Genomic DNA, 26897 nt, shown 5'->3' with positions numbered 1-26897 from the left:
CCAATCCAAGGGGCACAGAGCCGGACCAAGGGGCACAAGGCCGCCCGGGCCCCTCCTCGGCCGACACCCACCTTCAACCCTCTCCACCCGGAAGTCGCCTCTTCCCTTTGGGGAGGGGGCGGGGGGAGGGCAAGCTTTGGAGCATGCGCAGTAGCCAGAGCGGGCAGTCCACGCGTTCGGGCGGCAGTTGCGTGTCGACTGTCAGCACGATTCGACCAATCGGGAGACGAGTTCTTGCCGCTGAGCCCCACCCGCGGAGGGGGACTATGGTAACGGGCGACCAATCAGGAGTCGTGTTGTTGGCGCGGAGCCCCGCCCCCGGTAGGGGCATAGGGTGACGGGCGAGGGTCATGGGGTGTGAGTGATCCTGAGCTCTCGACCCCCCAAGGGCCGCGGCTTCCCCTTGCCCCGTGGCCGGGAGCAGCGCGCCGGGCCCTTCATTCGCCAGCCCGCCCACCGTCCAGCGGCGGCGCGGCCCATGCGGCTGGGGGCGGAGGCCGGATCCGGCGCGGGCTGGGCGTCTCAGGGGCGGCCGGCGGCCCGGCGAGGTGAGGGGGCGGCGGCGGGGCCCGGCCCAGCCCGGTGATTGGCCGCCGACTGAGGGCCGCCGGGCGGCCGGCGGCGGCGGGGCGGGGAAGAGCCGGCGGAGCCTTCCTCGTGCGGAGCCGGGAAGATGCTGCTGTCCCTGGTGCTCCACATGTACTCGATGTGCTGCGTGCTGCCGGCCGCCGTGCTCCTGGGCACGGCTCCCACCTACGTGCTGGCCTGGGGGGCCTGGCGGCTGCTCTCCGCCTTCCTGCCCTCGCGCTTCTACCAGGCGGTGGACGACCGGCTCTACTGCATCTATCAGAGCATGGTGCTTTTCTTCTTCGAGAACTACACCGGCGTGCAGGTGAGGCCCCGCCCGCCGCACCTGCCGCCCCTCCCTACGTCTGGGGCCCTGGGGGGTCGCAGGCGCATCCCCCAGCTGCCACCCACCCAGCGTCCGTCCAGCTATGTAGCCTCGCTCCGCCGTGGCGGGCAGATCCGGCCCCGGGAACACGTGCCATTACGCCGTCCTCCCACCGTGGGGGCAGTTTCACGTTCTCGCTTAGGGTTTGGCCAGGTGCTTCCTTGCGGGTACTCCAGGATTACTAGGTAGCTGCGGTAACGCTGCTCTGCGGCCCCAAGCGGGATCCACCGCCCGCCCTCGCCCTGTCTTGCAACTGCCTGTCTTGATGCTGGGAGAAGTAGGTGCAGATGAACGTTTAAATAGGGCAAGCAGTTGACAGCTTCTGGCGTTTGGTCTAAGAAGATGGTAGTGGTTGAACTGAACAGTGCGCTTTTAAAAATCGGAGACCTTTTCTTGAAACAGATTGGTGTTACTGTTTGGGCGAGAAGTACAACTTTGTTTTGCATTCTTCCGCAGTACAAGTGAAAGCTGGGCAAGGAAATTAATCCATTTGTTACTGTAGAAGCCTTACCAGAGATAAAATTCTTGCCAACTTAGACGAGGCTTCCATGTGTGGCTAATCTTTTGTCTGCTTACTTTCTGTTATTTTCTTTCTCTATAGAGATTGGATTTGTAGATTAAATTTGTAAAACAAACAAAAGTAGAAGGCCCTTTTAACTCCATTTAATTATTTGAAGTCTCTTACACAGGAATAACCGTTGTGTTTTCCTTCTGTTCTCCAATTTGAAAAAAAAAAAAAGAGAGCTTAATTCTTGGTTTTCCTTATATTCAGTTAGTCCTCTTCTTTTCTTTTCTTGGTGGGGACGGGTTGGAGTGAATGGGATGGCATTATTTTGTCTTTTTGTCTTTTTTTTTTCCCCTAGAGCAGCTGCTTTCACCCTTTTGTCCACCAGCTACCATTTTGAATTTATAGTTGCATTGCTGTTGATTCCTGATGACTCTATGCGTTTGCCCCAGTTGGAGGTTTGGGGGAAGGGAACTAGAAGGCAGGGACTGTGTTTAAATCAGTATCTATAAGTGTTTCCTAGGAAAGAAAGAAAGATCGCTTTTCCAGATACTGGTTTCCTGATAATTGACTTTTTCAATGGGCCACATTTAAAATTTTCACTAATTCAGACCAGTCATTTCCCCACTCTGTTCTTACCTCACCACGTTTGTCTAAATGTATGGTTTTATCATGATAAGTATTTAATTTCACATCATATGACAACTGGCCTGGGCTAGGATACAGGATCAGAATATACGACAGTCATTTACCTCTTAGAAGAGTAATTCTACCTATGGCGGGTTTTAAAATTTTCGTTAAAAGCATATAATATGTCCCATGCAATGTAACATATACCATTGAAGTAATTTGTGTTTAGCGAGTTTCTTATTTTAAAAAAATGACTGTAAAATTTCACAGTATTTCTCAAATTGTGTATCTTACCTTATATTTGTTCCGTATAGACCTCCAATTTATTGTTTGAGTTCTCAGCACATGGTTTTTAAAAAGTTTAATCTGATGATGATCAACGGACACTCAGTTCTAGGATTCCTAACAAACTTCATCAAGGAACCTGCGTGAAATAAAACTTTGAATTATAATTGAGGGCCATCAGGCATCCTTTTATAAATACATGAAGAACCAGTATTCAGTTATAATCTTCTAAATATCAGAATTCATTTTTCTTTATTAAAAAATTTTTTTTTGTTGCTCTTTCCCCTCCTTCTACTGGAATACAACAAAAACTGATCATTGATATTTGCAGGCCAAAATATCTAGTGATATTTATTTCTAGGCATATGCAACATGCCTCGTCATTAACACCCTCTAAATATTTTAGTCACCATTTTCTTCCTGCTGAAATCAGTACTTTAAAATATATTTTACACTAATGGCTCTGTCTGCTAATCCCCACTTCCCCAAATGCTAACATGATACATTATAACAATCAAAAGTAAAATTTGATATAAAATAAATTTAGTTTTTCAGCTGACCTGCTTCAAGTATAAATTAGTTCAAATAACACTGAAAGAAAAACATAGAATTTAAGTCTAAGATTTTAACGTTTTATATATATAATGTGTTCAGTTAGAATACCCTTAACTTCTCTAATAATTTATACACTTACTTGAAAGATTGTTTCAGTTTCCTCAGAAACCCTCAAGGCCTTCATGTCTAGCGGCCATTTATAACTAGTTCTATCTTTTGATAGCACTGTATCCTGAAAAATAGTCCTAAACTCTTAATGAATTAAATTTGTATTCTGTATCTTGTTGAAAAAGCAGCTAAACTGTTGTATTTGAATGAAACATGTTTATTTAGAATCAGAGAAGGGACCTCACAAGTCCAACACCTTTTTTTTTCAAGTCTGGATTCTTTCTGCATTTCTGCTAAAATGTTGCCCAGATTCTTCTCAAATATCAGTAGTTCTAGATAGAATATAAATTGTTGCTTGTATCCTTACTTTTTTTTTCCTCTGCTTATTTATCATTCATGTTAAGACCTTTAAAGACCTTCCTACAGTTTAACTGGGAGTAACAGAGCCAGGGAGATCTGGATGTGCTTCTGGGTTTGCTTAAGTAAAATGACACAAACCTTTAAGAGGAAATTAAACATTTCTCAATCAAATGTGATTCCAGTCTAACACAGTTTAAGTCTGGCCAGGGAATAGACTTATAAGAAACTCTTAGAGAAATGTAATTAGAACCTTGTTTCTATACTTTCTATAAACATAAATCCTGGACTGCGCAAGACAGTTATTTTAGTTTGCATTTGTGCAAGATTTTTAAAAATATCTTATTTTTCTGTTATGAGTCACAGGTACAATAAAATATTCAAACACTGCAAAAATATATTGAGAAAGTTAAAGTTCCCCTTACCTACACACACCTTTCCTAGGCCTGCAACAGTTTGGTGTGTAACTTTGGATTTCTGCCAAGAGCTTTTATATAAATGTATGAATTGTGGGAAGACTCCTTCTCCATTAAATTAACTTCTTGGATGGGTTTTATAGTAACACTAAATATACCATAACCTATGGGGATACCTCTGTGCCATTGTTATGGAAAGCAAAAGAAAATATGACTCTCTATACACGATTTACTTTCCCTCTTTCGTAAATTTGTCTAATTTTGTAGAACTGAATACATTGAGAGTGGGCTCTTCTTAAATGGAATTATAAGTTAATTTTTCCTTTGATATTTTCTCATTTTATTATAGTTTCTTAAACAGGTTAATATTAGTAGTTAGACGATCCAAAACTAAGTAGTAACGTCTCAGAACCCGCTCTTTATTCACTCATCTGATATTGGAGTGTGCCCTGAATTCCAGGTCCTGTGCTGGACTATATGGGATGGAATGAAGAAAAACATAGACAAGGTCCCTGCCCTCAGGGAACTCACATTCTAGTGGGACACAAAATATAAGTACTCTGTGACTTTGTTAACCTAGTGGGTAGAGGTTGGGGCTTTGGGGAAATGTCCCTGAGCAAGTAACATATGCATTGAGCTCTGAAAAGGGCCAGTTTGGGAAGTATTTGTAGTAATCTAGGTGAGAGATTATGGTCAGAGTCGTGGAAAGAGTGGGCACGGAGAGAATGGAAAAAATCCCAGAAGTATTTTAAGGTAGCTGATGGGGCTTTGTAATTGGATACGGAGTGGAAAGGAGAGGATTGTGTTAGCAACACACCTAGCATTTAGTGAGCGCTGACTGTGTGCCAGGTACTGTTGTCTTATGTGAGTCATCTCATCCTTACCAGATAGGCGCTGTTTTTCCCATTTTACAGATTAGAGAACTAAGGCACCCGGAGTTCACACTTGTAATGGTCAAGCCAGGATTTAGTCCAAGGCAGTCTAGCTTCAGGGTCCATTTTCCAAAGATGCTTTGCTAGGTGGTGTGGTTACATTTGTTGAGAGAACAGCCCCACTCTCAAGGTGTGCCTTCTAGGAGTGCCTTCTACTGTAACTGGCAAACCGTTACAGTAGAGGATAATACTGAAAGTGGAGTGTTTGTGTTTATTAGCTCCTAAGCATGGCATTCAAGGCTGTCTGAATTCTTCCCTGGCCAGCTTTCCCATTCACTGATTTCACCGTAGCCCAACTACTGCTTCCTCACCAGTCCCTCCCCTAAATTACCAGTGCATTCTCAAGAATGTGCTTTTAGACTCCTCTGTACACTTCCTTCCAACTCGGGCAGCTTTTCCTCATCTGTCATGATCTCACCCCGTCTCCATGTCAGGATCACTTATATGTAATATTAACATAGCATTAGCTTATTTTAATATATATGTTATCCCCTTTACAAGATTGTAGCCCCACGGAGGTGGCAATAAAGTGGAGAGTGACTTGCCTTGATTGTTCCCTTTTTACAAAAGGGCAGAGCACTCTGCAGGGAACAGTGGTCTGTGTTTCTGTGGAAATGTGGATGAGAATCTCACTTTTAAGGCATGGGGGCTCTTGAATGGCCCTCTAGTTGACAAGTTTTGATCTAACAGGGTCAACAGGTGGACTGAGTCAATTTGCTTTCTTTACTTAATAGATGGGGGAGAAAACATGCACTCTACCCACAGAAGTAAGACTGAGAATAAGGTCAGAGACCTTATAAAAGAGGGGATTCTGGAACAGCTAGCAATGCAGAGAAGGCTTTGTTTACTTGTCAGTAAAAACCTGTACTTTTTGCAATTTTTAAAGGTAAGCAATTCTGTAAGCTTTGTTTCCTCTGCTTCTTTGCACGGTCTAGCAGTGAAAACCCCAAATAAGCAAGTGTTGCATGGGGATTTAGAGGGCTGTATGTGTGTGTAAGTGTAAGTGATAGTTGGAAGCAGAAAGAAATGAGGCGGGTGGTACCTGGAAAGGGGAGTTATGTTAAGTGCTAACCACATGTGAGGCACTAGCATTTCCATTGATAAATTAGTCTCTACTCTCAGCACACAGTTTAGCAGTTAGAGGTCAGTTTTTTAAAATATATTTATTTATTTATTTGGTTGTGCCAGGTCTTAGTTGCGGCTCGTGGGCTCCTTTAGTTGTGGCTCATGGGCTCCTTAGTTGCGACACATGGGCTCCTTAGTTGCGGCATGCATGTGAGATCTAGTTCCCTAGCCAGGGATCGAACCCGGGCCCCCTGCATTGGGAGCGCTGAGTCTTAACCATTGCACCACCAGGGAAGTACCCTTTTTTTTTTTTAACTGAAGGTATAATGAGATGTTACAAAATGACAAAATGAGCAAAGAGCTGAGGAAATACAGGAGTACTACAACTGAATGCAAGTGGTTGCTTAACTGAGGGGAGGTATGTGAATATAAGGAAATGATTCTTCCACGTTAGATGCGATGCACTGAATGCCAGCTCTTCGTGTGCTTACATGTTGCTTTGCTCTCATTCTTAATTTGTATTTTTCTGTAGGAAAGTGTTTTATGTCAGTTTTTCGCAAGTTTCTTATCTCCTTGTGGTTAATGTTCAAAGTGAAAGAATTGCATAAGCTTCTAATTTATGGGAAGCCTCATTTGACATTTGTTATTTGGAATTTTTGCAGATAATAATTTTGTTGTAGTCAAAAGATTTTTGGATCTTGGGTGAGAAACCTGGGTGTAATTCCTAGTTCTTTGCTGTTCTCTGTCAGCTTGAATAAATCAACTTTTCAGCTCAGCATTCTCATTCTTAAATGGAATACTTATTGTCATGTTATTTTGTGAAGACTAAATGAGATAATATGTGAAACTGCTGAGCTCAGTGACATCATAGATGCTCAGGAAAAACACGCCCTGTAAATGAGGACAATACAGAGAGACAGATATGACGAATGTGTAAAAGGAGGCTTGTGATTTGTATGGTTCCATTTAAATGTTGCATAATAATTATTTCTGTGTACTGATTATTAGACAAATGACTATGTTTATATTTTAACATTGTTTCGGAGGGGTATCATACTTTTCCTATTCAGGGAAAGGTTTCAAATTGGGCAGAAAAAGACCATAGTTTTGTGTGTATTACGGTGGAAGTCTTGTACTTGATCTTGAAGTGATATATTTCATTGGCACAGAAATACATTTAAAAATCATTTCAAATAATTATAAACGTCATAGAGTGTAAATTGTATCTGCAAACTTATTTATGCTGCAATTCTTCATGGCTGCATTTGTACGTAATCAGAGAGCTTTTTTTAAGGAAGAGAAATTATATAGATGTTTCTCCTATCCATTCACCATTTAACACGATTTTGAGTAAACAATCTGACTTTGTTGGATAATAATAATAATAAGAGCAGCAGCTAACATTTTGGGGGACAGTTCCTATGATACAGGAGTTGTGGCAGGTAGCTTACGTGGTCTTGTTTATCTCACCACACCTGTGGTGAGTAGTTACCATTATTACATTCACTCTACAGGTAAGGAAAAATAGGCATGGGGAGGTTAGGGACTTCTGCTGCAGTTCACGTAGTTGGTGAGGGGATGGACTAGTGCTCAGGTCCGAGGCTCAGTTTTAACCCAGGGTTTCTGCCCGGGCCCTTAGTGACTGGTGTGCTGTGCATAGAGGAGATAGAGCTGTCTGTAGCTGGGCCCGCAGATCAAACTGACAAGGCCAGATCCGCAGGAGAAGAGGCACACAGATTTAACGGATGTTGATACTTTACGTGTAGTTTAATATTTTACACGCTAGGGTTTTTACTGGCCCCTCTCAGAAAAGAAGGGGAAACTAAAAGAGGCGGTTAGAGTCAGCACAAGGCAGTAACCTGCGGAGGCACAGCTAGGTGCAGGAAAGGTGGGTTTGGGCTCCTAGGGCTGGTACGTTGTGGGAAGGTCCCTAGGAAATGTATGGTAGATAAGGACTGTTAAGTAAGGCTTGCTGACTCATCTCGGTGCTGTCTCTGATTTTCCTGGTCCTCTAGGAAGGAACAGCTTTACGAGTGTTTTTGATGTCACCGTTACAAAGTGAAGTTTAGGCCTTCTTTAGGCGGAAAAGGGGAGGGCAGAGAGCTGTGTGTGCTGCTTCTCAGTTGCCCTCAGCTCAAAATAATCCTCATGTCAAAGTGGCATGTTTTGGGGCGGCGTGTTCTGATCCTCTTCTACAGCATCATCTGTATCTAAGGACAGTGAAAGAAGTTTTTTTAAAAAAATTTCAATGTGCATGTGGAAAGGAAATGAATATTATTGAGATAAATAATATCTCAATTTTTTTTTCTTTTTTTGAAGAGGAAGAATACTGTACCTTATGTACCCAAGGCGGTGTTGGTTAGATAGTCCACTGTGTTAGACATGTGATTACTTCAGATTCCATTTTACCACGTCTTCTCAGGATACAAAAGAGGGAGTCTTCAAGTAGTTTATCAGATCATGGGAGCAAATTAAAAACAAGGTGAAGATGCGAGCCATGTGAGAAGAGAGTGTCTACATTTAAATCCAAGTCTTCTGAAAGGCGCTTTGTGCAAGATAAACAAGCTTGTTTGACTAAAGCAGAATTGTAACTAGTGTGTCAGTCGCAATGAAGATAATCATTCAAAGAGCATTTTTACTGAATTAATAAAATGAAGAGAGAACATTGTTATTTTTCTCTAGAGGGACTTTACATGAGTGTTTTAAAAATGGAGGACCCCCAACTTGAACAATTATGATGACTTAAAATTACTTAGAGAACGAGGAAGAGCCAAAAAGCCGTGTTTTTCACATGGCTTGTTTGAAGGAACAAATTACCTGCCGGAAAGTGGTTGTAATTTGAAATACATGTACTAGAAGATTCACAGAATGGTGCCTTTAAAACGTCACTGGTGCATTTAAAGTATTTGTTTATTCCCCGCCTCTTTACTGTTGAAAATGAGGTATAGCTTATCCACTTGTGAAAAATAAACGTGCAGTTTCTTGATTCAGTGAACATCTATCTGTTGAAAAGCATTTGAGTGCTGGGCTCTGGGTCGAACAAGGATGCAGTCCTTGCCCCTGAGGAGCCTGTGGGCCTTGAGGGGGATGTGATGTGAGTTGGAAATAAGGATGCACAGCGTGACCGGGTTCCTTGTAATGCAAAAGGGGGAGAGATTAATTCTGAGGTCTGGGTTAGAAGGCAGGGGGGCTTTGTGAGGAGGTAAACAAGCGGAAAAGCTGATCTAAGATGACTACAATGAGAGAGCGCAGGGGGCTTTTAGGTAATCAGAGTCGTTTAAGAATTTATTTGTAGGGGCATTTTGTAAGTTATTATTAAATTTTAAATTCAGAAAACACTACAGTTATCTTATTAATTATATACTTGTTAGTAAGATAGTAGTAACTGTCTTATTAAGTATTTTGAGAATCTGTACTCTTAAATGAAAACTTTTACTTGCCCTCCATGTTAGTAAATTTAAAAGCAAATAACCTTTTCACTTCAATGAACAGAAGAAGTTTGATAATTTTAAGTTAGAGTGCAATGCTTTTCCATTGAAGCCTCGGAAATAAATTAAGTGAAGGGCCTTAAAAACTGCATATATGTGGTACATAAACATTGTAGCCATGCATTCCTTTCTTTGGATAATCAACATTTATTTGAAGTACTTAATAATTTGCGTCTATTGCAATAAGATTTGCAGTTCATCATTTCATTTACTTTGCTTTTAGAGCTTGTAAATTTTTAAATATGAAGGGCTGTTCCTTGTAACTTTTTATTTCTGTTGAATTCCAAACAAGTGATAATGACAAATAAAAAAGAAACAACTTAAGAGGCAATCAATCCAAATATCTACGTTGAGATCCTAAATTATGTTATGTCAGAGGCTTACCATCTTCTTTTGCATCTTAATTGGAAATAGCTTTTATTTCAGCAAGATGCATACTGAAAAATAAACTTTAATAAGTATGAACTATGTATGTATTATTTTCCCTTCAATGGCTAGGAATTAAGATTTTGTTCCTTTCACATTTTGCCCATCTGTTTTGCCCACCAGAATTCATTACTTATCTTACTTTCTCTAGATAACCACTGAAGATCTATTTTTAAACACTGGGCATGTTTAACTTTGTTACTGAGATAAGCTAAATATAGAAAATGTCGATTGTTTGGAAGCCATTTAGGGATGGGGAAAATTAGTGAGTTTTACAGGGATTGCAGAGATGGCTTTCCTGCAAAGCTTTTCAGTTCATGTTTGTGTCTGTAAACAAAGTGGAAAACTGTGGCATTTTAAAGCCAGCGTGGTATGTAGTATATGGACTAAGCCCAAGTAGTGGAGGTGTGGCATCTTAAACTGGTGGTGCCCATTAACTGATCATGGGTCACTGAACAAGGCAACTTGGTGGTTCTGTGCCTCAGCCTGCTAAAGTGTGAAATCAGGGAGCCAGACCAGATAGCGGCCAGACGTTGTTGTGGTGGCAATGCATGTACTGATTATATTCACCGTTGGGAATTGTTTGTCATGACATTAGATGACTGTGCTTATTTTTGTGGTTTCCTTTTCACCCTCAACATGCTTGTTTTATTTTAAAGTGGGATATATTGGGTTTTATGGGAGATAAAGTTTGCAGCGCTATGTTTTCTGTATGATTGACACTGTAAATCCTGTGAGACATGCCCATTATTTAAATTTTTTAAAAAATAGCTCTTTATTGGAGTAGAATTGCTTCACAGTACTGGGTTAGTTTCTGTTGCACAACAAAGCGAATCAGCCATATGCATACACGTGTCCCCATATCCCCTCCCTCTTGAGCCTCCCTCCCACCCTCCCTATGCCACCCCTCTAGGTCATCCCAAAGCACCGAGGAGATCTCCCTGTGCCATGCTGCTGCTTCCCACCAGCCAACTATTTTACATTCGTTAGTGTATATATGTCCATGCTACTCTCACTTCTCCCCAGCTTCGCCCTCTCACCCCATGTCCTCAAGTCCATTCTCTATGTCTACCTCTTTATTCCTGCCCTGCAACTAGGTTCATCAATACCATCTTTTTTTAGATTCCATATATACGTGTTAGCATAAGGTATTTGTTTTTCTCTTTCTGACTTGCTTCACTCTGTATGACAGACTCTAGGTCCATCCACCTCACTACAAATAACTCAATTTCATTTCTTTTTATGGCTGAGTAATATTCCATTGTATATATGTGCCACATCTTCTTTATCCATTCATCTGTCAATGGACACTTAGGTTGGTTCCATGTCCGGGCTATTGTAAATAGTGCTGCAGTGAACATTGTGGTACATGACACTTTTTGAATTACGGTTTTTTGAATTACGGTTTTCTCAGGGTGTATGCCCAGTAGTGGGATTGCTGGGTCATATGGTAGTTTTATTTTTAGTTTTTTAAGGAACCTCCATACTGTTCTCCATAGTGGCTGTATCAGTTTACATTCCCACCAACAGTGCAAGAGGGTTCCCTTTTCTCCACACCCTTGCTGTCATTTATTGTTTCTCGATTTTTTGACAATGGCCATTCTGACTGATGTGAGGTAATACCTCATTGTAGTTTTGACTTGCATTTCTCTAATAATTAGTGATGTTGATCTTCCGCCCATTTTTTTAACTGGATTGTTTGTTTTTTTGATATTGAGCTCCATGAGCTGTTTGTATATTTTGGAGATTAATCTTTTGTTGTTTCATTTGCAAATGTTTTCTCCCATTCTGAAGGTTGTCTTTTTGTCTTGTTTATGGTTTCCTTTGCTGTACAAGAGCTTTTAAGTTTAATTAAGTCCCATTTGTTTATTTTTGTTTTTATTTCCTACTCTAGGAGGTGGGTCAAAGAAGATCTTGCTGTGGTTTATGTCACAGAGCGTTTTCCTCTAAAAGTTTTATAGTGTCTGGTCTTACATTTAAGTCTTTAATCCATTTGGAGTTTATGTTTGTGTATGGTGTTAGGTAGTGTTCTAATTTCATTCTTTGACATGTAGCTGTCCAGTTTTCCCAGCACCACTTATTGAAGAGGCTGTCTTTTCTCCACTGTATGCTCTTGCCTCCTTTTTCGTAAATTAGGTGCCCATATGTGCGTGGGTTTATCTCTGGCCATTCTATCCTGTACCACTGATCTGTATTTCTGTTTTTGTGCTAGTACTGTACTGTCTTGATTGCTGTAGCTTTCTGGTATAGTTTGAAGTTGGGGAACCTGATTCCTCTAGCTCCCTTTTTCTTTCTCAAAATTGCTTTGGCTATTCGGGGTCTTTTGTGTTTCCATACGAATTGTTAAATTTTTTGTTCTAATTCTGTGAAGAATGCCATTGATAGTTTGACGGGGATTGCATTGAACCTGTATATTGCTTTGGGTAGTATAGTCATTTTCACGATACTGATTCTTCCAGTCCAAGAGCATGATAAATTTTTCCATCTGTTTATGTCATCTTTGATCTCTTTCATCAGTGTTTTATAGTTTTCTGAGTACAAGTCTTTCGCCTCCTTAGGCAGGTTTATTCCTAGGTATTTTATTCTTTTTGTTGCAGTGGTAAATGGGAGTGTTTCCTTAATTTCTCCTTCTGATTTTTCGTTGTTGGTGTATAGGAATGCTAGAGATTTCTGTGCATTAATTTTGTATCCTGCAGCCTTACCAAATTCATTGATTAGTTCCAGTAGTTTTCTGGTGGTATCTTTAGGATTCTCTTTGTATAGTATCATATCATAGGCAAACAGTACAGTTTTACTTCTTCTTTTCCAACTTGTATTTCTTTTTCTTCTCTGATTGCTGTGGTTAGGACTTCCAAAACTATGTTGAATAAGAGTGGTGAGAGTGGACATCCTTGTCTTGTTCCTGATCTTAGTGGAAATGCTTTCAGGTTTTCACCATTGAGCATGATGCTTCCTGTGGGTTTGTCATATATGGCCTTTATTATGTTGAGGAAAGTTCCCTCTATGCCTACTTTCTGCAGGGTTTTTATCATACATGGGTGTTGAATTTTGTCGAAAGCTTTCCCTGCATCTATTGAGATGATCATATGGTTTTTATTCCTTGATTTGTTAATATGGTGTATCACATTGATTGATTTGCATATATTGACGAATCCTTGCATCCCTGGGATAAACCCCACTTGATCATGGTGTATGATCCTTAGTGTGCTGTTGGATTCTGTTTGCTAGTATTTTGTTCAGGATTTTTGCATCTATGTTCATCAGTGATATTGGTCTATAATTTTCTTTTTTTGTGATATCTTTTTCTGGTTTTGGTAGCAGGGTGATGGTGGCTTCGTAGAATGAATTTGGGAGTGTTTCTCCCTTTGCAATTTTTTGGGAGAGTTTGAGAAGGATAGGTGTTAGCTCTTCTCTAAGTGTTTGATAGAATTCACCTGTGAAGCCATCTGGTCCTGGACTTCTGTTTGTTGGAAGATTTTTAATTACGGTTTCAATTTCATTACTTGTGATAGGTCTGTTTATATTTTCTAATTCTTCCTGGTTCAGTCTTGGAAAGTTGTGCCTTTCCAAGAATTTGTGCATTTCTTCATGGTTGTCCATTTTATTGGTATATAGTTGTTTGTAGCAGTCTCGTATAATCCTTTGTATTTCTGCAGTGTCAAGTGTGATTTCTCCGTTTTCATTTCTAATTTGATTGATTTGCGTTGTCTCCCTTTTTTCTTGATGAGTCTGGCTTTATCTTCTCAAAGAACCAGCTTTTATTGATCTTTGCTATTGTTTTCTTCATTTCTATTTCATTTATTTCTGCTCTGATCTTTATGATTTCTTTCCTTCTATTGACTTTAGGTTTTCTTTGTTCTTCTTTTTCTAGTTGTTTTAAATGTAGGGTTAGATTGTTTCTTTGAGACTTTTCTTGTTTCTTGAGGTGAGATTGTATTGCTATAAACTTCCCTCTTAGAACTGCTTATGCTGTGTCCCATCAGTTTTGGGTTGTCGTGGTTTTGTTGTCATTTGTTTCTATGTATTTTTTAATTTCTTCTTTGATTTCTTCAGTGGTCTCTTGGTTATTTAGTAGTGCACTGTTTAGCCTCCATGTATTTGTGGTTTTTTACAGTTTTTTTCCTGTAAACTGATTTCCAGTCTCATAGCATTGTGGTCAGAAAAGATGCTTGATATGATTTCAATTTTCTTAAATTTTCTAAGGCTTGATTTATGACCCAGGATGTGATCTATCCTGGAGAATGTTCCATGTGCACTTGAGAAGAAAGTGTATTCTGCCACTTTTGGGTGGAATGTTCTATAAATATCAATTAGATCTATCTGGTCTATTGTGTCATTTAAAGCCTGTGCTTCTTTATTTATTTTCATTTTGGATGATCTGTCCATTGGTGAAAGTGGGGTGTTAAAGTCCCCTACTGTTATTGTGTTACTGTCGATTTCTTCTTTCATGGTTGTTAGCATTCGCCTTATGTATTGAGGTGCTCCTTTGTTGGGTGCATAAACATTTATAATTGTTATATCTTCTTGGGTTGATCCTTTGATCATTATATAGTGTCCCTCCTTACCTCTTGTAACAGTCTTTATTTTGAAGTCTGTTTTATCTGATATGACTATTGCTACTCCAGCTTTCTTTTGATTTCCATTTGCATGGAATGTCTTTTTCCATCCCCTCAATTTCAGTCTGTATGTGTCCCTAGGTCTGAAGTGGGTCTCTTGTACACAGCATATAGATGGGTCTTGTTTTTGTAACCATTCAGCCAGTCTGTGTCTTTTGGTTGGAGCATTTAGTCCATTTACATTCAAGGTTATTATCGATATGTGTGTTCCTATTACCATTTTCTTAAGTTGTTTTGGGTTTGTTTTTGTGGGTCTTTTTCTTCTCTTGTGTTTCCCAGCTTAGAGAAGTTTCTTTAGCATTTCTTGTAAAGCTGGTTTGGTGGTGCTGAATTCTCTTAGTTTTTGCTTGTCTGAAAAGCTTTTGACTCCTCCATCGAATATGAATGAGATCTTTGCTGGGTAGAGTAATCTTGGTTGTAGGTTTTTCTCTTTCATCACCTTAAGTGTATCCTGCCACTCCCTTCTGGCCTGCAGAGTTTCCACTGAAAAATCAGCTGATAACCTTATGGGGATTCCTTTGTATGGTATTTTTTGTCTTTCCCTTGCTGCTTTTAATATTTTTTCTTGGAATTTAATTTTTGTTATTTTGATTAATATGTGTCTTGGTGTGTTTTTCCTAGGGTTTATCCTGTATGGGACTCTGCTTCCTGGCCTTGGGTGACTATTTCCTTTCCCACGTTAGGGACGTTTTCAACTATAATGTCTTCAAATATTTTCTCAGATCCTTTCTTTTGCTCTTCTTCTTCTGGGACCCCTATAATTCGAATGTTGGCACATTTAGTGTTGTCCCAGAGGTCTCTGAGATAGTCTTCAGTTCTTTTCATTCTTTTTTCTTTATTCTGCTCCTCGGCAGTTATTTCCACCATTTTGTCTTCCAGCTCACTTATTTGTCTTCTGTTTCAGTTATTCTGTTATTGATTCTTTCTAGTGTATTTTTCATTTCAGTTATTGTGTTCTTCATATCTGTTTTTTTGTTCTTTAGTTCTTCTAGATCTTTGTTAAACATTTCTTATATTTTCTCAATCCATGCCTCCATTCTGTTTCAGAGATTCTGGATCATCTTTACTATCATTACTCTGAATTCTTTTTTATGTAGATTGCCTGTTTCCTCTTCATTTATTTGGTCTTGTAGGTTTTTACCCTTCTCCTTCATCTGTGACATATTTTTTTTGCCATCTCTCTCTCTTTTTTTTTTTTAATGAGTGGGGTTGTGTTCCTGTCTTACTGGTTGTTTGGCCTGAGGTTTCCTACACTGGGGTTTGTAGGCTGTTGGATAGGGCTGGTTCTTGGTGCTGAGATGAGGACCTCCATGAGACCTCACTCTGATGAATATTCCCTGGCGTCTGAGGTTCTCTGTTAGTCCGGTGGTTCAGACTTGGAGCTCCCACCGCAGGAGCTCTGGTCCGACAAGGGGCTCGTGAACCAAGATCCCGCAAGGCATCTGAGGCAGCAAAAAAACCCAAAAAACAAAAAAACAATAAAAAAATAGCAAAGTAAAAAATAAAATTAGACTAGGAAACTAACAGGTATGTTAGGAAGAATATAAAAATAAAAATATAGCTGAATCAACAACCGGAAGGTACATTAGTACCACAATAGTAAAAAAGAGGAGGAGGGAAAAGAAAAAAAGGGGGCGGGGGGGGGAGGCCTTGGCTGTGGAGGGCGGGGCCTAAGCAGGGGCAAGCTTTGGGTGGTGGGTGGGGTCAATGCTCAGGACCCACAGGGCTGGAAAAGGCCCTGGGGGCTGTGGGCAGTGGGGCTTGAGCTCAAGAAACAAAGGGGCCCAGGCGCGCCCCCCATCCCTGGTCTCAGAGGGCAGGGGACCTCACCTGGGAGCCCAGCAGGCTTCCTGGGCTCCAGTGGGCGGGGCAAACACCCTCCTCTCCTGCTCCTTCGGTCTGGGAGGGTCCCTTCCACCTGCCTCTCCTGATCTGCCCGGCCTCCAACCTATGCCCCCAAGGACCTATGCAGCCTGGAGGGGGCTTTGGAGGGCAGGGGATCGGCCTGGGAGCTCACCCATTGTTTAAATTTTTAGTTTATTTTTCAAAAATATAAAATTATACATATTTAAGGTGTTCAATGTGATGTTTTGATATACGTATGCATTATGAAATGATTACCACAATGAAACTTTAAAAAATGCCTTTCAATAGCTTGTATGCCATTTACCTTCAAAGGCTGTAGTCTCTAAATGAAGCTCAGAGCAAGAAATGGGAAGGAGAGTCTCCTAGTGGTTCAAGTTCTGTCTTCAGCCTGGGGGCAGGCAGGTCTCCAAAGAGTGGTATTCAGATTGAATCCGTTAAACCACAGCCTTCCATTGTGAATGTCTCATCCACGGAAGTGAAGCCAGAAATACTCTGTGGTGTAGCTGCAGTACTTTAAACCCAGCGCGTGCCACCCAGTGGTCTCAAAGCAATTCTGGCTCGTTGGTAGGAAGGGGTATTGCTCACACACCAGGGCTGCAATTTTAACCCTGCGTGGATCAAGTCATTGATTTCGTCCTTTTGTTTTGGCGCTGATAAGCTTTCTTAATGAAAAACTATTGAGGAGAAATCTAAACTCATATTACCTGCATCGCACTGTATAGTTTTCTGGGGAAGATATAAGAAATCTCAGTCTGAGTCCCTGGTCTCCAGAACTTTGTCATCTAACTCCGTTTATCTACCGAGAGGTTGGCTTAATGTCTTTTTCTTTGTTCTGTTGTTAAGATATAAATGAGTAGTGGTGTGATCAAAAGATAATCTCTGTGGCTATCTAAAAAGATTGCCATAATCTTGAATAATCTGTGATGACAAGATACAGAAACAAAAACGCCCTGAATAAAAAAATACCACTGTTAGGAGTCATTTCGTTTGAAGTCTTTAAAAATGTACTTCTAATTTCTTTAAATAATTTATTATGAAATATTTGAGACAGAGAGAACTACAGAAAGATTCATATAAGGAGCATCTGTGTACCCACCACCCAGCTAAAGAAAGGAAGCACGACAGCTGGAGTTGCAGCCTGCTGTGAACACCCCGCCCTGTTGTGCAGCTTCCCCTTCCTAGAAGCCACTGATCCTGAACTCCTTGTGCTCTGTGTAGAGATGTAAAGAGTCCCAATCATGGGACCAAGTTTCCCCGTTACTTACAGAATAAAGTTTTCATCTTTAGCTTGGTAGTCAGAAGACTGTACGTTCTGGTTCAGATCTCCTCCGGTCCGCCTGCACCCCTCACCGTCTCTAGGTGCAGCCTGGGTGTGCCGGCAGCCTGCCAGGTGCACCCTTACTGGCCTCAGATGCTGCTGCTTCCATTCCTTTGTTCCTCTCTTCATGAACATCCCTTCCTTCACCTTCTCTGCTGAAACCGCACCTAATGAATGCTACTACTGCCTGCAGTTGACAGTTCTTTAAAATAGACTGTATTTTCATAATATTTGCATTATGTCTCATCACAGTTATTGTATGCACGCCTGTCTCTTCCACCGCACTGTAGACTCTTTGAAGGACGCCGTACCTTATGAACAGTGTTTCCGATGTTGTAAGCAGTCAGTAAAAACTCAGGAGGATACTGATCATTGCTTTACTTTATGACCATTAACCTGCCCTGCGCTCAACTGCTTTATAGACATGTGCTGTTTATGGTCTCTGAGACTCCTAAGAGAAGTCTAGTGGTTGTTAATCATGGATGGGACTATTCATGACATCACGTATTTGTCAATTTTTTGACATTGTCATATTTTGTATGTTACAGTAGTACATGTTTTAAAATATCAAAGTAATGTCTCTCTTTATTTTATCTTTTAGATATTGCTGTATGGAGATTTGCCAAAAAACAAAGAAAATATAATATATTTGGCAAATCATCAAAGCACAGGTTTGTATTTCATTTGCATGAAACAGGTTTCTCTACACACAGTAGGAAAGTAATTCAAAGTAATGTTCTGATATTTTTAAATGGATTTGTTGGTGGTGGTAAAACATGAATTTTCAATGCAGATATTATATGTGACCTCGTATTTTTGTGATTTTAGTTTTTTGGAAAATCAGGAATGTGAAAGCTATGAATTTTCCTTTTCCCTCTGCTGGGTGTATATAAGCTATTTTCTTTGCTTTTTTTCTCTTTCTTTGAATATTCTTCCTTTTTAAGTCTTGTTCTTAGAAGTGGAATTTGTGGATCATACTGTATAAACATTTTATATTTTTGATTGTTAAGCTGCAGAAAGGTTGTACTGATTTGTGAGTACTCATTTCCTTGAACACAGTATTAATTACTAATGTCTGCAGTTCCTTTTGCTTCTTCAAATGTTTGGGTTTAATTATATCTTACTCTTCTATCAGAGGAATCACAGAAGACCCTGCTCTCCAGTGTAGCGCAGTATATACGTTAAATTAGCTCAAGGTACTTAAAAAAAACACTTTCTATATTGAAATAATTGTAGATTCACAAGGATTTACAAAAATACTATGTAGAGTCCATTGACTCCACCAAGTTTGTCCCAATGACGGCATCTTATACAGTAACCAAACTAAGAAATTAACAGTGGTTAAGGTACTTTTCAGTTCTCCAAATAATTCAGTCCAAGAAACATCCCACTTCATATTTTTTCAAAGCTGTAACTGCTTTTGATACACACTTCCTAAATTCTCTTTTTATTACTTTAAAAAATGTAGTACCCAGAAGTTCAAAGCTAAAAACAAGCTGATGAATGGTAACACCTGATTGAGAAAACACTAATGCCTGTGGCTGTCCTTTATCTTCCTCCTGTCAGCTGTGTTTCTTCACGGTTACTTTTATTACTACGTATACCTTCTGGAAGGTAAAGAAAGGTAAAGAAGTTGAGGTGCATCTTTCTCAACTTGTTACTGATTACACTCAGTTTTCTAGGTCAAGAGCTGATGCTCTGGAGGGTGAGTAGGAATTTGAGGTATCTGTATTTCCCTGGCTTTGTTACCATGACTGCTAAGACTATTTGATTTAATTCCATTTGACTTTAGCAAAGCAACCAGCCCTGTGGTCAGGGTCTACTTCTAACTCTGACCTATAAAGCAGCCTGACTTTCTCTTTATTTTGACTGTTTCTCCAGTCATATCGGGCTTTTTACTGCTAGCACAGTCTTGCTATTCCTGTTCTGCTGCTGATGGCATATGTCTACCAGGGTTCCAATATCCAAATAAAAAGGATTTGTGGGTCTAGGGCAGGGAGTGGCTCATGATAGCCCAATTTCCTTTATATTGAGCCCCTGGTTAATTTCATTTAGCGTTTTCTTTCTGTTTAAAGAATTCTCTCTTAAAATTTCTTGTTCAGGTTCCATGCCAACTTTCCTTTTTCCAGGTTTCAATGGAAACAGTGTTCTGCTAACAGAGCTTTGGTACTAGCACGAACCTGTGGAATAAGTACTCCCTGAACATTCCTGGAGGTGGGAGTAGTAGCAATAAAAATAATAATACAAAAATTATAGCCACTGCTGTCATTTGTGTGCTTACTATATGTTGGCCTTTATATCCAGAGTGAGGACTTCTGGGAAAACATTTGGAAGGACAGAGTTTTCACGATTCTGTGTTTGGACCTGGAAGGGTAAAATGGGAAGTGTGAGCTCCTTAGGCAACCCACGGCTGACGTGAAAACGTTACCTGTCTCATCACAGAGAACCAGTCTGCATTCCCGTCCTCTCACCCGACCTCTGAGTGCCTGGACTTTTAGTACCGGCCCCGTACCAGTCCGTCGTTCGGGGTTAAGAAGGTTGCTTTTTGAATGCTTTAAAAAATCCATAATTTAGGAACATAACTAGATAGTGACTTTAAATTACTTTAGAATTATAGGCTTCAGTTAGAATATGATAGAAGATACGTAGCCTTTTCCCAGAAAAATGGGCACATAAAACTTTGCCTAGAGTTTGAGGTTCCAGAGGCCCCTAAAACTTATCCAGGGACATGGCTCGTTGGCCTGCTATGTCTAGGTACCCCTTTTAAAACCCTTTTGAGGTATTAAAAACCACAACCGAGTAATCTAAAAATGTCAGTAGCAGAAAGAACATGTCAAGGACTGCTGTTCAGCTTAGGCTTCCTTGCTCTCCCTCTGCGAGGCCTGCCAGAATACAAGAGTCTTTCCTTGGCCAGGCAGCCAAAGAATTGGCATTTGAATTCGTCCCTCTGGTCCCCTGTTTTCACTTGATGTGCCCTTGCTGCCTCTGCATTCTTAGTCTCTGTTAACTTATTTATCTCCAGAGTCAGCAAGGCTGCAGTGACCACTATTCCTTCCTCTCGGCCTTCTTTAGCTCTCTGCTTTGGACACTCTGTAACTTTTTAATCTCACAAAGGTTCCCTTTTCTTGGTTTAGGTGACATTTGTCTTGACTAACAACATGTATGGTGAGGTCTGGGCTGTGGAGTCAGACCCCAATTCATAAGCTATTCTGCAATAGGCTGTGTGACTGTGGGCAAATGACTTAGCCTCTCTGAGCCTTATTGGTCAGGTGTGAGTCATGTCTACTGGTCAAGGCTTTTAGGCAGTTTCCATAGGCTAGCTCGTAATCTCACAGAGAGCCCGGCTCACACGGGCAGCGAACAGTAGGGGTGATGATGATGACAGCTAATCCCGAGGGCACGCCGGATCCGTGTTAGGTGAGTGCTCACATGCAGGGTCTCCTTCAGACCGCGCTATGCCCTTATGAGTTGGGAGCTGTTGTTACCTGATAGCACAGATGAAAACGCTGTCATCTCTTGCTGCCTCTCCTCACTGCCCTCCCCTCCTCTCTTCCCAGTTAATGGGAACAACGGCTTGGGCCGGATCGCCATAGAAGAATTCTTACACAGCTGCATTTCTTGATCTCATGCCAGAACACAAAATGTGTGAATAGTTATTATAAAGGTGATACATTAGCATCTCAGCCGTCAGTAACTCAGCTGTAGTCTAGTGTCTCCTATCTGAAACCTAGTTGAGAATTTTAAAAAGTAAAAAAGATAATTGAGTAGCAAAAATTGATGGCACAAAGCTTGTGTCTTTTGACTCCTAAATTAGTTCTTAAAATTTTTCCACTAAATATTTCAGAAATCTAAGGGTATAGCCAGGACAGTGCATTACAACATGACATACTTTGTAAATTTTACACTTTCTCTTATAAGTTATTGGAAGATGTATCCTAGGCTACCATATAACCATGTGTGTTTTAATATAAAAATGAATTTTCAAATTCTTCCACATTTTAAAAAATGATTGTTTCAGGAAAAGATACCAAATCTTGTTTTTAGCCTTGTATCCCAAATATGTTCCAGAATATACTGTAGCCTGGAAACCATACGCTAAGTTCTCAGAATTTATTGAGTCTGTTTACTTTTACATTAGGTATATTTATAACATTTGCTTGATTATTTAGTTTCCAAAACATGGTTAGAAAGAAATGTGTTTCTCAGTGACTGTTTAATTGATCTGAATTACAGGGAAGGGGATAGGGAGAGGGCTTCTATAGGGAGGTAAATATTTTAGAGAAAAGTGATAATTGATAGTTCCATAGAGTAGGTGTCGCCAACTGATAGACACCACTGGTGGGGATCATTTACTACAGGGGAAAATCTTTGCATCACTCTATTTAAAGGAGCCATAATAGCAATTATAGATGTAATCATTGTACCTCTTAAATCATCAAGAAAGAGTTAATTATGAATGATAAAAAAGATTAAAAAGAAAGATTTATAATAATTGATAAAACATTTTTGCAAAAGGATAATTTTTAATGTTTAACTTGGCTAATATACTTCTTTAGGATATTCTGTCCAGTATGGTGCATTGCCTAAAGAATATCACACAGCTAAGAGTTAATCTTCCTGTAATCCTGTGGAAAACTGTCCCTTTTGGTTGAAATTTTATTGTTACTCCGTTATTTTCTTGGTTTTTATTTCCTACCGGGTTTTTATTTTTTAAAAAAAAAAAAATTTCCTCTCGAATTTGCTCCTTTTGTTTTCATGTCCCTGGCCCTGAATACACTTGTGATCCGATGACTGAATCCTTTCACAGCTTCTTATTAATTTTTTTTTCAAGTATCCCATCTTCAAGTTCATCTGTAGATACGAGAAAAGTCTCCCTCACATTTCATTTTTATCATTTTCATTCTTATGAAGAAATAGGGTAGTTGGCAGCCATTTATTTTCAAATCCAGATCTCTCTGGTCCTCCAGACCCATTACCATTTGCTGGCTTAACTTCATTTTATTTCCTCTTGATCTCTTTAAATCATCTCTTCTGTTTGCCATCTTCTGTACAGTTTGCTGGTCTCCGGTCCTTTGCTTTGGCGGGAAGGCTAGTCCCAAGGAAGGGCTACTTCTGTTCAGAATTTGCTCTGCTCGAAAGATCAGTTAACAACCTATTTCTTCTTATAGGTTTTTTGAGTTTTTTGTTGGCACCTCACTCGTGCCTTCTTATTTTTGTGTTTTTTTGAACTTTTAGTCATATCTATGGAATTAGAGTTATTAGCAGCCTGGCTACGTGTCCTTTGATTATGTAAAGAACACATATGTGCCCAGCATAGTTGTAAGCTTTGAGAGATCTTTCTTTTGAATTCCATTATAACCTATTATTGTGTCCTGAAAGTCATTGGTCAAGATAAAATGTCCTTGCCTCTTGTTGAACATATTGGTATATACAGAATATTTACTTCCACGTGACAGCTTCATTTAGCCATTTTTTTGCTTATAATTTCATGTTTTCTAGACGTCAAGAATGAGAGAAGCCTGTTTTATTTTGTTCATGCTGCTTTTGGATTACTCTGATGGTTTGTGACTTTTGCATTTTATCCGTGAGACGAGAAGCTTTTCAAGAACCGTAAAAACAAAAACCAACAAAAAACAAATCTAAAAAACTCCACAGAATTTATATTTTGCAAATGTCTGAGGTTGTTTTATAGTAATTTAACAATTCTAACCCTAATATTTTTCAAAGCATATCCTCATACAGTCTTGTGAAGAGGCATTTTGTGTTTCTGTGGAGGGGATGCTGGAGTTCACCCGGGGCCGCTTATGCACTAATTGATTCTGTCTTTGCAGTTGACTGGATCGTTGCTGATATTTTGGCCATCAGGCAGAACGCTCTCGGACATGTGCGCTATGTGCTGAAAGATGGGCTCAAATGGCTTCCACTGTATGGGTGTTATTTTTCTCAGGTAACTTTCCCATGCTTCTTTCTTTATATATATGTAGCTTATGAAAATTTTAGATTTTAAAATTTTACATACATTTAATATGAATGTATGAGTTTTTTTGGTTTATTTTTATGGGTTTAATAGTTTATTCTAAATTAACATGATTTTGTCTGACATTTTTAATGTTAAATAGAAAAAATGCAAATGTACAAAAACCAAATAAATAGAAAAATTTAAAGACCTAGAACCTGATGGACACTTACCTTAAGAAACTAAAAAGTAATTATCTGTAGGATATAAAAAAATAGTGAGCTATATATGTAAAGTGCCTAGCATGAGTGTCAGGTACATAATAAATATTCAATATATGTTATTTTATGCAAATCCTTTAAATTACATAATAACCATCAGGTCATGGAACTATATAACAGGCTCTTTGATATTCAGAAGGGGATTACTAGCATTTTTCTATGCCTTTTCTGAATATATTATTTGATATGTAATTTTCTAAATATTAAGAATGAAATTTGTATGGAAGACAGACTTGTTAATAAGACTTTAATAATCGATTAAAGAAGAAAAGCTAAAGTTATGGTGATCTCTGAAAATATATAAATCTGAAAGTCATCCGCTGGGCACAAGACAGTGGTACCACCGATCCGTGCTGCCCCAAGTCCCATGATCAGTGACCCTGTGGTGTTGGAGGTTAGTGTACTTACTGCCCGTCTCCTTTCCTCTTTTCCTGAGTCTTTTAAAGGGAAATAAAATTCATATATATTTTGACGAAAAGTATTTTAAACTACTGGGTGCATGTATAAACAGGAATAGATTAATAAGTAGTGGACTTTATGCCACGACGTAAAATTTTCTTTTAAAAGGATTTTTTTTTACAGTTTGTATGAGACAGAAATAATGCTATTCAAAAATAGTTATTTACAAGCAAAATACGAGGAAACAGACTCTCCAGTTTTATATTTCTTATAATTATTGTATTTATAAAATATTAAGTATTTTATATGTGTAGAAAAATGCATATTAATATATAGACATTCAGAAAACTAAATATTTCCAAACTGCCAGCTTGTGAGCGTTATAAGGTGCAGATTAACTGTAGCATTCAGAGCAGAGGTCTCTTTGCTCCCTCATCCCAACCAGAAGCAGGTGTTTGGGGAACCTTACTGTTGGGTTAAATTAAAAAATAAATAAATAAAAAGGGCAATAGCGAGCTTTTGCTCATTTAAGCCCTGTGAGTAGAACTAGAGATATGTATGACAGCTGTGAATGACCTCCACACTCTTTCCTCCACTCTGCTTTCGTTTCTGGCTATCTTTATTATAACACTTATCAATTCTCTTTATATCACACACGTATACATATTTTGCTTCCTCACTAATCAGGGAGTTCCTAAGGAAAGATACCTGGTCTTCACTTCCGTAGCTTCCATATACCTGGGAAAGAACTCAGATGTTTTTTAATTAAAATAGACTTTAAGGGACTTCCCTGGTGGCGCAGTGGTTGGGAATCCGCCTGCCAGTGCAGGGGACATGGGTTTGATCTCTGGTCTGGGAAGATCCCACATGCCGCGGAGCAACTAAGCCCGTGCGCCACAACTACTGAGCCCACGAGCCACAACTACTGAAGCCCGTGCGCCTAGAGCCTGTGCTCCGCAACAAGAGAAGGCACTGCAATGAGAAGCCCGCGCACCTCAGCGAAGAGTAGCCCCCGCTCTCCGCAACTAGAGAAAGCCTGCGTGCAGCAATGAAGACCCAACACAGCCAAAAATAAATAAATATATTTTAAAAAAGAACAAAAGATGCTCCTAGTTCTCTAAAAAAAAAAAAACTTCAATAAGCAAATTAAATGACTGGGAAGAAATAGTATGTGAAGAATAGACGTCATGGCATTGAAAGCTTGGGGAAGTTTCACACTGCAATATATGCATTCTTTGGCTTTAATTCTAAAGAGTTAGTGAAGAATGAATTTCTTCCCGTCAGTCCTCTTAGTCTGCGTAAATGGCGACATACATTCTGTAGAGCATTCTGAGTTTCTTCTCCGCGCTCGGGCAAGCCAGTTCATACGTGGAAGGAACCATGACCAGAATCTGAGACCACCCTTCCTCTCCTCTTTATCCTCTCCCCTCCTTGCTTCTCTTTATTTCCTTTTACTCATATTCTTGATTAAGACAAAATCAAATTCATCCAGTCGGTTAATTTTACAGATGCGTTCAAATTAGTAGAAAGGAGTACAAAAAAATAGCTGACCTGATGCAAAGTTTCAATGAAGTGCACTTATGAGGTTTAATTAAGGCTACCTTAATTTTTATGAAGGTGCCTGTATTAGCCTGCTAGGGCTCTCATAATAAAGTATCACACTGTGTGGCTTAAACAACAGAAATTTATTTGCTCACAGTTCTGGAGGCTGGAAGTCCAAGATCAAGTCCTGGTGTCAGCGGGGTTGGTTTCTCTTGAGGTCTCTTTCTTTGGCTTGTAGACAGCTGCCTTCTCCTGTGTCTCTCCTTTGCGTGCACTTTTCTGTGTCCTAATCTCTCCTTTTAAGGCTCCATTCCTGTTGGATCAGGGCCCACTCTTATGACCTCATTTATTTTCCTAAAAGCCCCATCTCCAAATACAGTCACATTGGGGGTTAGGGCTTCAACATAAGAATCTCACGGGGGAGAACCGAATTCGGTCAATGACAGTACGACATAAATATGTAGCAGGGTCAGTTTCTAAAATTTCGAAGATAGTATTTGTTGAAAGGAGAATTTTTAGTTATTCCATAATAAGTCATTGGAGAAATTGAGAGCTAAGATCCATCTGATTGAATTTTTGATTTTAAAAAAATGTATTTTTAAGAAAGAAAGCATTTTTAACTGCCAACAGAACTAAATATTCATGTGTTTTCCAGTAAAATGTCGCACACAGTTTTATTTGAATTGTATTAAAAACGTAGGAGAATTTTCAGCTAGTGTTCTCTAGATGCTAACATATGAATGTATTAAATATAATTTAATTCCTAAAATGTAATTTTATTCTTCACTCTTTGGGAATAAAGTTAACCCTTTTGATGACTGGCCATTGGATATTTTAATAGTAAATACTTTTTTCCCCTCTTTTTTTTTTCTTTTTTTTCTTTTTTTATGTGGCAGCATGGAGGGATCTATGTAAAGAGAAGTGCCAAATTCAATGAAAAGGAAATGAGAAAAAAGCTGCAGAGCTACATCAATGCAGGAACTCCAGTAAGATTACGCTCATTTTCATTATTTTTCTTATCAACTCTCATTTTTTAATTTAAACATTAAATTAGCATTTAAGAATTGTTTTGAAAATATAGTATCCCGTGTGTAATAAATAATTCAGAGTTTTCGAGGCAACAAAAACCCTCTAAATATAGGTAAGCAGTTATTTTTGGCCACTAGAAAGATTGCTCCAGGCGATTGGATCCTTTGCCGG

General features: G+C 39.6%; 1 protein-coding gene across 2 annotated transcripts in view; it reads left to right on the top strand.

The window, feature by feature from the left end:
• Positions 1-311: 311 nt before the first annotated feature.
• AGPAT5 (1-acylglycerol-3-phosphate O-acyltransferase 5) overlaps positions 312-26897 on the top strand; it is a 62393-nt gene continuing 35807 nt past the window's right edge. The window contains exons 1-4 of one of the 2 annotated variants that reach the window (XM_032618531.1): positions 572-892; positions 18121-18190; positions 23351-23466; positions 26594-26683. In XM_032618531.1, the coding sequence (XP_032474422.1) occupies positions 674-892; positions 18121-18190; positions 23351-23466; positions 26594-26683 (495 nt within the window). In that variant the 5' untranslated portion in view covers positions 572-673. Of the gene's footprint in view, positions 893-18120; positions 18191-23350; positions 23467-26593; positions 26684-26897 lie in introns of both variants that reach the window. The other variant, XM_032618532.1, reaches the window with a different exon arrangement.

This window comes from Phocoena sinus, chromosome 21, assembly GCF_008692025.1.
Source record: "Phocoena sinus isolate mPhoSin1 chromosome 21, mPhoSin1.pri, whole genome shotgun sequence".
Lineage (NCBI taxonomy): Eukaryota > Metazoa > Chordata > Mammalia > Artiodactyla > Phocoenidae > Phocoena > Phocoena sinus.
Note: the sequence above shows the minus strand (reverse complement) of the source record. Positions and strands in the feature narration are given on the sequence as shown.